This window comes from Pseudopipra pipra, chromosome 5, assembly GCF_036250125.1.
Source record: "Pseudopipra pipra isolate bDixPip1 chromosome 5, bDixPip1.hap1, whole genome shotgun sequence".
Lineage (NCBI taxonomy): Eukaryota > Metazoa > Chordata > Aves > Passeriformes > Pipridae > Pseudopipra > Pseudopipra pipra.
Window position 1 is genome coordinate 21,203,624 of NC_087553.1, and position 12,100 is coordinate 21,215,723.

A 12,100-nucleotide genomic window follows, 5' to 3' on the forward strand; every position below is an offset into this window, starting at 1 on the left:
GAAACATCAACAACACGGGAGCAGCTCTCTGAAGGTTTACACCAGTGAAGGCCGAATTTCCACATGCAGGTGTTCCATGCTCCCAGTAGCCAGGCCACTGCCTGCCGCTGCCCTCCTGCAGCGGGAGCGGGCACCTCCCCGTGCCCGGGAGCGATGGCGAGTGCCCTCGGGCTCCTGCCGGCCCAGGGCTGGGAGCCTCAGCCCCCGGGGCTGCCGAGGGCTGTGACCACCCCTTGGAAGCCACGCGGGCACCAGGTAACTCCCCGAGTACCGGCAGCGCCGGCAGCATCTCCTGGTTTTTAAAGCTAACGCTAGTTTCAAAACTCCTCCGAGACGAGCCCTGCTCAATATCCCTCACGTTTTCGTGGGGCTTCTGCCTCCCTACATGGCCCGGGGCTCTCCCAAAAAGGGCAGGCCCCTCACCCACGGTCTTCCCTCGGGCTCCCCTCAGGGCTTGCACCATCCACGGTAAAGCCTTGGGAGAAAGAGAAAAGGGGAAAAACCTCACACCGTAAGGCCCACAGGGCGTTTAGCGGTGGGGCTGAGCGTGTCCCCCTCGCTGTGCGAGCGGGATGCCGGTCCCGATGCCGGCGGGTGTGAGGGAGGCGAGCGGGTCAGAGCCCCGCGGGGGCGGCAGCAGGTGGCCGAGAAGCCCCGAGGAGGCCGGGGCGGGGTCGATGGGACCTGGCGGAGAAGGCTGGAGCAGCAGCAGGAGCCGCGGGCCGCGCCGTCGAGGGGAGGCGGCGGCACAGGGCCCGTCGTGCCCGTCCCGTCTGGGCCCGGTGCGGTGCCATCTGGGACAGGGCCAGCCCGGTGGCACACGGGTGGTGGAGGGAAGGGAGGTATGGAAATCCGCCATAGAGAAAGCACAGAACCCTTTCTTTGGGTTGGAGTTGGGTTTTGGCAGAGGGGACAGAGGGAGGAGAAACATCAGCCTCCCCGCGCCTTGCTCCCGCCTCGCCCGACAAATGTCCGCGGCGGGCAAAGCCAGCCGGCCACCCCTCCGCCACCGCGAGGGCTTCTCCGCCGGCCCTGGACTCGGTTTTTGCACTGTGTCTCTCCGGTATTATTTTTACCAGCTTCCTCTGGTGCACACTGGGCTCCCCGCGCCAAAACTCGGCCAGGGGGTGCGCACCGGCCGCCCCCCGCTGCCCACCCGCCTGCCTCGCAGAGGCCGAGGTGCCCCGCGTCTCCCTCGCCGCCGGCCCGCCTGGGGATGAGAAGGCACTGCGGAGCGCCAGGCTTCCCCTTTAACAACCTCGCCGCTTGTTTTGCTGTGTGGGGTTGGTGGTTTTGTTGTTTTTCTTTTTTTTTTTTTCCCCCGAAGGGGAGAGGGAAGGGGGGTAGTCTGGGTGTAGGGAGGGGAGAGGGGGAGAAGAGTGGAAAACGTTGGCTCTGTCCATGGTCAAAGTAATTCAGCTATAATCCCCCTTTCTCTTCCTCTCCTGGAGCTCTATTCATATTCTAATCACAGCTTTTCCTTCCCTAAACCAGCCACTTTTATCAGAGCCCTAGCTTTGCACTTTTACTTCCACTTCCAGCACATACAACCGCATGCAGAATAAGCAACTTTTTCCAGCCTCTGTCCTGCCTGCCTCTCCCCCCGCAATCCTCTAACCCGAAATGGGATCTTCGCATCCTCGGACTAAAGCTGGGAGGCAACACCAGTTTGAAAACGCACCCGTTCGGTTCTTCATTTCTCTTGGCTGTCGGGATCACCCACCCCCTGCTTTCCGCCGGGTCCCACGGAAAGCTCTCCGGGCCAGCCGCTCTCCGCTGCCAGACAAGCCGGTGGCAGGCGGCCCCCACCCCGTCTTGCCCTCGCTCCCCGAGGCCCGGGGAACGCATGGGAGTCCCTGCCGCAAGACTGCAGTGCCAGCATCACTTGCCGAGACACTGGCTACTTCCCTCTCCCCTCACACCCCCCTTTCCTACCCACACACATCGCCCTTTTTAAATTTTTATTATTCTACAATAAATTAAGCTTACAAGATACTTGGGAAGCTGTGCAGCTTCCAATGCCATGTGCCCGCTAAGGATCCCAACTCAGAGCCCATCGGGAGGAGGAGAATGAGGAGGAGGAGGGGAGCTCGGCCGCGCTGCACGCACACTCGGCAGCCCCAAAGAACACAACCCCAAACCTACTGCCCGTTTGAAGATCTAAGCCAATTTTGATCTCGGGCTGTAATGAGCCAAGGACCTTGGGTGGGGGCTGGGGTAGGGAAGGGAGGAGTGGAAAGACCGCTGGAACTTTAAATAAGAAAAACGTTTCTAATGCTCTAATAGAAGAGGGAAGTCGAAGTGTTGGGATTGCGTAGATCTAAGGCCCCCCTTTTTGGAGGAAAGCTTTTCTTATTCAAAACAGCATCACAATGGGCTTCACATTGAGCCTTGCCACATCCCCATCTGAGTAGCAGCCATTCATCAGGCTGGCTGGCCTATCAATGACATTTCTCCCATCAGGGCTTCTATAAAATGATGCTTTTTCCCATGAAACATCCGCAAACATTTTGACGGGTCTGGCTTTGCCCTGCTGGATTACGGAGTGTCCCTCTCTCCCGCTCTACACCCCCCTCCCCAACTATCTGCCTCTGCCCTCCCTCCCCACCCCCTCGCCGCCACCCTGCTCCCTCTCCCCCGCGCATCTCTGAGATAGGGGCTCTCCACACCCCGGGACCTTGGGGCTCCCGTCCCGTCCATGGGAAGAGCATGCATTGCGGGTTGCTGGAGGAACCCGATATGGACTCCACAGGTAAGTCCCCCCCCGCAGGCAGCGGGCTCCTCTCGCCCCTCAGGGAGAACTTTTTAACTTGACCGTGGTGGCGGGGGCAGCGCGGGCGGCAGCGGGGGGAGCTGCCCGTCGCACCGACCTCGCAGGCAAATGAGCCCGGGTGTGTGCGGGGGAGTGAGGTGCGGGGGCCGCGGAGGGGGAGCTCTCGCTCCTGGGCTGGAGGAGCCCTGCGGTTCCACTTGCAGTTACGATGTAGCAGAGGGTGGTTTTTCCTTTTTTTTTTTTTTTTCTTCTTCATACGCTGCCGGCCGGCAAACTAATTGCCCATCCTCTTCTAGTTTTAGACGCTCGCTTAGGTTTGAGTAGAGCCTTCCAGAGGGGAGAGAAAACGAGGTTTATTAAGGAAGATGGTTGGTGGGCTAGGGCGAGCCCAGCACCGGGGTCGTCTTGTCCCGCGGGCAGAGCCGGGACTGGGCCGATTTGGAGGGAAGGCAGTTTGGGGAAGGGCAGGGTGGGTCTCTCTCCCCGCACCCCCAAACGATGCCCTGGCCGATCCGGCAAGCGGACTGGAGAAGGGCGGCTGGAGTCCCACCAGCGAGCGCCGCCAAAGGGGAGAAGCCCCGGCGAGAGGCTACGGGGACGGCCTTAGTGGAGAGGCCGCCGGCCTCGAGGGCCGCAGTCCGCGCCCCGCCATCCGACGGCCGCCTCTGCCGCCCGGCCCGGCCCGGGGGCGGCGGCGGGGGACGTGGGGCTGCGGGTGCCGGCTCTGCTCGGGGCAGGGACCAGGCCTAAGTCTATCCCACGGCGGCTGTCAGCCGGCAGCCTCCCGAAACCGCGGGCCCAGCTCTCCCGCTCCCTGCCGCCGCCCTGCCCTTTCTCCCGCGGTTTCCAGCGGCCGCAAACGCTCCGCTCTGCCCGGGGCGCAGCCCAAGCGCTCCCGCGTGCAGCGGAGGGCAGGCGGCCGCCACGGTAACCTTTGAGATTTTCCTTTATTTTATTAGCACAGGAAAACACCCCCTCGTCCCCTTACTCCATCCCTCCCTCCATCTCTGCCTGCCTGCCTGCCCTCCCAGGCGTTTCCCAGGCGGACAGCTCGCACTTTAGGGACGGCCCCCGCTCTGCCCGCTCCTGATCTGCCCCGTCCCCTCCTGCAGCCGCTGCGCCGGCTATGACTGCCGTGCTGGGGGCAAGGTGGCCGGGGAAGTGGAGAGCTGAGCTGTCCCAGCCCCGCAGCGGGATCAGGTCCCCTCTGCCCTTCCCCGACGGCCTCGGCGGGCCACGTTCCGCCGGTCTTCGGGGCTCCGCAGCTCCGTTCCGGCTCCTCCGGTGTTGCCGGCGCCGTGCTGGTGCAGCTGGTGCGGGTGGGGACGGGCCAAGGGGCGATGGGGCAGGGCAAGCCGGCCTCGGAACCGCTTCTCTCCCTGCCATCACGAACCCGTCAAGGGCTCTCCCATCCCTCGCTTCCAAAGCAGCCCGACGGGCATTTTGTATAATTTAAATATTGATTAAAAAAAAAAAAAAAACAAAAAGGGAAAAAAGAGAGAAATGGAGGGCGGGTTGCCCGACCCCGCTCGGCTGTTCCTGCAGCGGTCCCGGCGCGGGGCGCTCAACGCACCGGGTGGGCTCGGCCCCTCTCCGGCCACCGGCGACATCAGCCGGGTTGGGGCCACATTTATTGCGGGGCCCCCGGGACTGTAAAAACCCTGGCGGGCTGTTCCTGGGAGAAAGCGTTCGGCGGGGAAGGAATCGTTGTGTTCGGGTCAGAGCGTGTGCAGGAGTTAGTAGGGTGTTAGAGAAAGTTGCTCTCCTGTCCGGTGGCACTGCCGAGGTGGGGTTAAGGGAATGGGCGGCATCATCTCGTTGTCGAGTGGAACTGGTTTTTACGAAAAGAAAAAATCAAACATAACAAAAAAAAAAAAAAAAAAAAAAAGCCCCGCGTTTTCTACTCCTCCTTTAAGAATTGTACATCCTCCGGCTGAGCCTCCGTACTATTCGTTCCTTAATTTCAGTATAGTTATAATAAATGGCAGCATGATTGATTAAGATAATATTAATCAAAAAACACTTTAGTCGTGCTAAACAGATGGCAAGAAAAGTGGAGCTTTGCAGTTGTCTCATTCAGACACCTTAACCTCCCTTTCAGAGGACTTAATCCAATTAGCTTTTCTCCTGAGTTTCAGTTGTTATGTAAAGATCCTTTTGCATTGTGGAGAAATATGGCTTCATTGAAAAAAATCAGTCATGTTTTAATTTGTCCTCAACAGTTTTTCCCTAAACCAGCGGGATAAAAAAAAAAAAAAAATCACCCGCGATTCTAATTTTGAAGTAGGGGAATGGTTTCGTTCCTTCGCCTTCCCCCAGCAGTGCCGTGTGCTTCCATCGAGTTTGGTTCCCGTTTCCCCAACCTGTAGAGTGACCCATGGGGGCTGTCACCAAGGCCGAAGTGATTTCTGGCCGTCCGGGGTCCCGGGGAGCCCCCAGCCCATCCCGGGGGCCGGACAGCGGCAGCGCTCCCGCAGCAGCGCCCGGCCCCGACGGCCCGGCCTGGGCACGGCGCGGCGGCGCTGGCGAGGAGCTGCCCTCGGAGCTCTCCCGCTGCCCTCAGGCCCGGCCCGCGGCCGGGGAGTGGGACACCCACCCCGGAGGGCCACACGCCCTTCTCGGTGGGTTTGCGGCATCTTTCCTCTCACCGTTTTGCCGCCGCCTTTAGCTGCGTCAGGCGCCCGCCCGCCCCCAGGGGTAGTATCTCGGACTCGTACCTGCCCCCAGCCAGGCCGGGAGCCGTCGAGCCGCCGGGGGAAGTGTGCGGCCCCCTCTGGGGCTCCCCCGCCCCTCCGCTGTGGGGCACAAAGGGCTCATCCCGGGAGGGCTGTGTCTGGGTTTTGGGCTTGCTCCGCCTGCCCTGCGCTCGGCCCGGCTCTCACCCCGCAGCCCCGGCGGCAACCCGACACCTCTGTGCCCGGAGCCTGCCGGGGAACCGGGGACTGCCGCACCAGGACCCCATCACCGCCCCCGGCAAAGCTCACCGGCGGGCTGGGTGCTCGGAGCCAGCGCCCAAGGGCGCCCCGAGGGGCGGCTGGGCCGGGGGAAGGAGGCTTGGCGGGCTACCCCGAGCGTTAATAGCGGGTTTCCACAGCCGCAGCCCCCCCTAGTGACATCGGCACGGTGAGTGCGGGGCGCTGCCGGCGGGGCAGAGCTCTGGCCCCGGTGCTCAGCCCCCCCCGCGCCGCCCCAAGGGAGCTCTCCCACGCAGGACGCCCCGCCGGGCTCTCGGGGGCGCCGCCCGGTCGGGAGCGGCGTGCGGGGCCGCGGGGTGGTGTGGATTTCCCGGGGGGCCGCCGACTTCTCTTCCCCGCGGCATCCGCGGGACAGCGCTCGCCGCCCCTCTCGGGGAGCAGGAGCCGAAGGAAACAGAGGCACGTTCTTGGAGCGCAACTTTTCTGCACAACTCAATAAATATCCCTCGTTATTTCAGTATTGGAGCCAGGCAAAACCTCCACTGGTTTCCAGGCGCTAGATGGATGAGGTCCTTGGGACGTGAAGCTGAGACTTAGGAGCTGATCCAAAGCCCATTAAAACGAGCAGAAAGCTTTTCAGTGCGGTCAAGGACATTGGGATTAGGCCCTTAAAGCAGTTTGTTTGAACCACGAAAAGCTGGTTCCGCCGCCTGGGTTGAAAACTTTGTGGCAGTGGCCAGATTTCAGTCTGTGTTCTTATCAACATAGACAGGTGTTGCGGCAGTGGTGGGTGACCTTTGCGACGAGCCTGCCATATAAAATGATCTAGCATATAAGCACCGATTGAAGGGAATTAATGGCTTTCATATGCTGGTTCAATTAATGAAATTACCAGTAGTGGTAATAAGTACTTGAATGCTAGTTGGGAATGGAGCTGTGACGTTTCAGAATGTATGTGTGATGCTGAGTTGTGGGATCCTACATTCCAATTTGTTTAATCCAAACGAATGGTTGATTTTGCTTCTGAAAACTGTTTGCTTTTCTTATTGCAACATAGTAAAGAGGAAACTTGCTATTGGCTTTTTTTCCACTTACTTTTCTGGAGTACTTTTCATACTTAAAAAAAAAAGTGACTTACTTTTATTGGAATAAGTAAAAAAAAAAAGTTCTTTACTGCTCTAGAATTTGTGTTTGTAAAAGCTCTTATATGCTGTGCAGTTAAGATGATCCAATGATTCTTTAGAATTCTGAATTTGATATGATATGGAGATGCAAAAGAAATACCACTGGTCCTTTGCATAGTTGAACCTGAGTATTTGTCCTATGTCATTTTGTATCTCATAAGCTTTCACACATGAAAGAAATGGAGCAGGGGAAAAAAAAAATCAACCCAATATAAAGTTTCTTCTTTCCTGCTGCCTGTGGAGATCCTGCAGGCAACGTTTGTGCTGAAGGGCCTGATCCTTGGCAACTCCCTTTGCCTTCAGCAGCAGCAGAACTGGGATCTAAAAGCAAGTCCCATCACCGGATTAGGTCTTCATTCCTGAGGGGGTTTTATTAACTTTGTAAAATCTGTAGGAACTTTTTTAGAGGTTTATAATTTGATCAAAATTTCCTTGAACTAAGAAGTTTATCTTTTAAGTCTGACTCAGAGAAAAGAACAATTTTATGATATATTTGTCTGCTAATGAATTAATTCTAAAATTCTTAGGGAGGGGGAATTGTGATACTTTTCACTGCTCTGCAATCTGTTATTTACCTGCAGTAGAGAAAAGGTCTTTAAAAGGATGGGGAAAAAAAAGAGCTAAAACAAATGTTTGCATGAGAATAGCCAGAGAACTATAGGAAACTATTTAATTTATTTAAGGTGCAGTTTAGGGTTTATAGTTCTCAAGATTTTATTTGAGTTGAACTTTTATTACAGAAGGGACTCTGGATTCAGACAAATAAAACTTTTGGGTTTGAGACTGTAAAGAAACCCGTAGGCTCAGTTGGCCTATCACTGTTACACCTTTGCTATAGCAAACATACATTGAGCAAAAGATCTTCTTGAAATTAGCAGAGACCATTTTGTGCTAAGATACTTGTGATGCTGCTAGAACTGTCCCACATAAAGCCATTGAAATAGTATCCTGCTTCCATCAGGGTTGTTGGCTTGTTTGCTTTTGGAAAATAAATCTGGGTTTCAGCCAATGATGCAGTGAGTGTGCAGGCAGGGAAGAAGGTTAGAGTAGCTGTAAAATCTGCAGCATCTCCAAATGTAAACACCTTTGCCTTCTTCCACCTTAATCTGCAACTGATCTGCAAGTTAGGACAGCCATAAGGAAGTGCATCCCCTGGAATATGATTTCCATACATAGGATTTCACTGCAGCAAACTAAAGATCAAATCATGGGATCACTGAAATCCGCATGGTGACGAAATGATAGTACCTCTTCAGATCAAGACTTTTGAAGAGGTGGCCTTAAATGCAGCTGGGGCTTGATGGTTCATAACAATGCCTTGAGAGCAGTGGTGGGCTGTCATGTAACTAATACAAATATAAGGTCAGTTCTTTGGGGATACTTGATGTGACATTGGAGTCCAAATAATTAGCTCACAATTCTGTGAGCACTGAGGTTTGTGAATTTTTTAAGTTCACCCACTTGTCTGTTTCCCTGCATCTGGGCTGGATTTTCTATTTGTTTCATTGTGTCTGAAAATGAATACCCAGTGTGATCCGACCCTGCTGGAGCCCAGCACTCCAGCAGCCAGGGGATTTGATTGCTAACATACTAGTTAGGAAGATGGATAGCATAAAGGATATTTGATGGCTGAGCGATTCCATAGATAACAAGTGTAGGAAGGAAGGGTATGTGGCGATGATTAAGACAGTGGAGGCCCGCATAGGTTTTTTAATATGTCTGTACTACAGGCATGTTTACACACTTCTTTCAGGTCCTATAAAATTCTATATGTGTTCCAAAGAGTTTCTGTGAGCTTTTAAAACTGTGGTGCAATTTGCTGTTGGAGATGGGTCCTGATCCTGCAATGGCTTCACAAGGGAAACACCTGTTGAAGTCCATGTGTGTGCCTGGGAGGCGGCAGGTGCCCAGGGTTAGCACATAATGATCCCTCCCCACAGCTGGGAATGTGTAATAACTTAATTGTAGCTATTTTACATACATAACTAGCAGTACTAGGCTGTCTTAATTTACATTTATTTTTTCTCGGGAGATTTGCAGCAAGAACAGTTTGTTAGATATAAAATATTAGCCAGTCTTAGAAACTGTGCATTAAGTCGGCGTCAGAGTCTCTCTTGCTTGTTGCAAGAGCTGTGGTTTCATTCTCTGTATATAAAGAAGTGTTGGTTAAATACTTTTGTCCATTCTTCCCTTTCTGATAAATTTGAAATTAGGAAAAAGTGGAGAGGGTTAAATATAGCTTTAGCTCTCACTGCACCCAGAAGGAGACAGCTCATTTGCAGCTCAAATTGCCCCAAGGTCGAAAAGCAGGACTCAGCACTATTTTCCTTCACTTCAGCTACAGTTAAGCACTTTGTTTTCTTTTATTGGTAATTGAACTTAATTTCTCTGAGATGGAAGTTGTTATAGGAACCAAGGAGTTCATTCACACCTATGAATGATGTGATCACAATTAATTAGCAGTTTATCCTGAGCATTTTTGTGCAGGATACCAAATATTATTGTAATGGCAAACAGTATATCTTAGATAGCTGGCACATTCTCTGAATGAGTGATTCCCTGAACCTTACAGCCCTGGGGATTAGAGGCATTCATTTCAGAGCAGTAGACTGGGTACATATGCTGGGATTTCATCAGTTTTCTGGTCTTGCTGTAGTCAGATGCTGTGATCATCGCTCTGACAAACTTCGTGCTGAAGCTTTCAGTGCTCATGAATCCCATGGCAGGGATTCAAACACTTAGAAACACAAAATCCTCTTTTCTAGGAGCTTTGATTTGCTTGCTGAGATTGTATCTAGAAAAAAAAAAAAAGGATATTTGCCTAGAATTAACGACTACAAGTTTGAGTGTTAGAAATTACTGCCTTTTTTTTTTTTTAAAGAATACAGTGTCTAGAAATAGAACTACTTGCTGCTCACCTTCTCTATTTTCTCTTTGTAAACTTGCACTCCTTAGAATTATACTCTCAGACTCTCCTGGTTCCTTCAATGCAGCCATTTTTACTAGTTTGGCTACTTGGGGCAAAACTTACAGATGCTTCTATTAAGTCAGGTAAAATTCATTATATGAAATATCTTACATGCAAATACAGGTTTGCAAGGGAGATCTCCAAGTCAACAAAATAGACATGAGCTTTCTGTTCTTGTATAGATCTGTAAATTCAGATATAGCTTGTGCTACACTTGTAAAGCAATAAAATATCAGAAATGCAGTGACAAACATAATTAAAACTAGCAGGAAAAGCAAAAGGTAGAGGTAAATACAGATATAACTGAATGTTAGAAGGGTTAACATATTTCCCTCCCCCCCTACAACCCCCAACAATTTTAATTGCTGAACTACTTCAGAAATGTTTAAACTACCTCAGCTACAGCTGGAGGGAGATCCTAATTCACTAGTCAGATCTCATGAGAGGTCATCTAGTGCTGGGAGAAACCACCTGTGTCCCAGAGGTAGGTCCCCTATGGTGACGACAATGCATACCTGATTGAAGAGACCCCACAGAACATCCTTTTCTACAACCAACCACACTTTTCAGCACTCTGTAACAAAGGTGCAGTCTGTTGCAAAAGACCAAAAGTTCCTGTGTGGCAGAGGAAAAGCAAGAAAGGCTGTATCTTTTCCTAATATTCTCAGATCTTACAGAAATAGACCATTTGTTTATTACAATTCATGGATGGTTGTAGGAAGTAGGAAAAATCCTGTCCTTCAAAGGGGAAAAAAAATTCTCAACCACCTGGCTTGTGTGATTCCCACTGTCATCTGACATTCTTTTTAACCATCAGCATGGGTCAGGATGTCCTAATTAAGCAAATGAGTATTTAAGGCTGTTAACTACTAGCTACCCTACTCCTGACTGTTGCTATCTCTGATGCTGTGAGGAAAGTAAAATACTTTCTGTTTCTTTATCCCTTAAAAAACTTAAGCAACGCGGGGAAGTAAATATTCCTGGCTGGTCCTTAAGGTTGCAGTGGCCTGATAGACCCTTTAAAAAAATGTGGTGCAAGAAAATATGGAAGCTGAGTACTGCTCCCTGAGTGCCCTGTGTCCGGGTACAGCAGTATCATGCTGTTCCATGATGAGAGCTGCCTGCTCCTGTGATGGGCGTTCCTGGGTGCGTGGGCTCATGTCGTGGCTGGAGGGAATGGGCTTCCATGAAGAGACTCACCCACCTCCCAGCACAGCCGTTCATCTCCATGTTTCTCTCTGTTGGACTGGGCCAAGCAGTGGGCCAGAGATTTGCTGGCTAACACCTTTGGCACCCTGGGGGCAGCAGGAGAGGAGCTGTGCCCTGTGCTGTGTGTGAGACAGAGACCCCATCGGGGAAGATGTGGTGCAAGAGCCAGACCAGGAGTTCTCGGCACGACAGGTCTGCAATGTGTGCCTTGTGTAAGTAAAAGGCTGCTTCTTTTCGTTCTCTTGGGATCAAGGGTAGAATCAGCTATGTTTTAGTCATCAAGGAAAATTTGGCCTTAGGAGAGAAAGAGTGCAAATGACACATTTGCTAAATGGCGTATTTTGTTTGCATGCCAGCCTGTGTCCCAGATGGGCCTCCTTGGTGCTCACTGTGTGACACCATAATGTCCTAACTCAAAGGAGGAGCACTTAAGAGACTTACAAGATCCATGGCAGACCAAGGCAGCAGCCAGGTAAGATTCACTCTGTGCCCTTTGCAGGCTGAGAGCAGGGACTGCTCCCAGAAAGGTGCCCTGTTCCTTTCTCCCAAGCAGTGGCAATAACACATCCTGCTGGTTGGACTAACTGGCTAGCACAGGTTTCCCAAAGTTTCTCTCTCCTAAGTGTAGAGTCACAGGAACAATACTGGTGCAGGGGCCCCTCTAATGTAAACATTTTTTTTAAAATCAGTTGTGGTAGGGGTAGCAAATGGCCTCCATTGTAACAAAGTGGGGAGGACTGCATTTACAGAGCGGTTTAATCACATGGATGGAGCAGTGTGTTCACCTCTCCTTCTTGCTGGGTCATTTCCACTTTGAGCTCTGCAAACAGACCGTCTATTGAGCAGTTAGTATTCAGTCCTGAATATTCAATACTAGACTCTTGTTTTGGTGAGTCTTCGGCAAAAAAAGAAGGAGGAAAGAAGAGTTCTCTTTTTTCTCATGTTCCCTCCCTGAGTTTGTTTTGCATATTGTTCAGCGGAGACTGGAGACTTCTCAGAAAAGCCAGGCTCTTGGTTTTAAAAGCACTGGTCTACTTTCATAATACTTTCT

The 12,100-nt window shown here is 52.1% G+C and overlaps 1 protein-coding gene across 2 annotated transcripts in view; it reads left to right on the plus strand.

Annotated features, from left to right (window-relative positions):
* The first annotated feature begins 2,322 nt into the window (after window positions 1–2,322).
* Window positions 2,323–12,100, plus strand: part of RFX4 (regulatory factor X4) — a 91,191-nt gene continuing 81,413 nt past the window's right edge. Inside the window, exon 1 of one of the 2 annotated variants that reach the window (XM_064654877.1) lies at window positions 2,323–2,752. In XM_064654877.1, the coding sequence (XP_064510947.1) occupies window positions 2,710–2,752 (43 nt within the window). In that variant the 5' untranslated portion in view covers window positions 2,323–2,709. The remainder of the gene's footprint in view (window positions 2,753–12,100) is intronic. The other variant, XM_064654876.1, reaches the window with a different exon arrangement.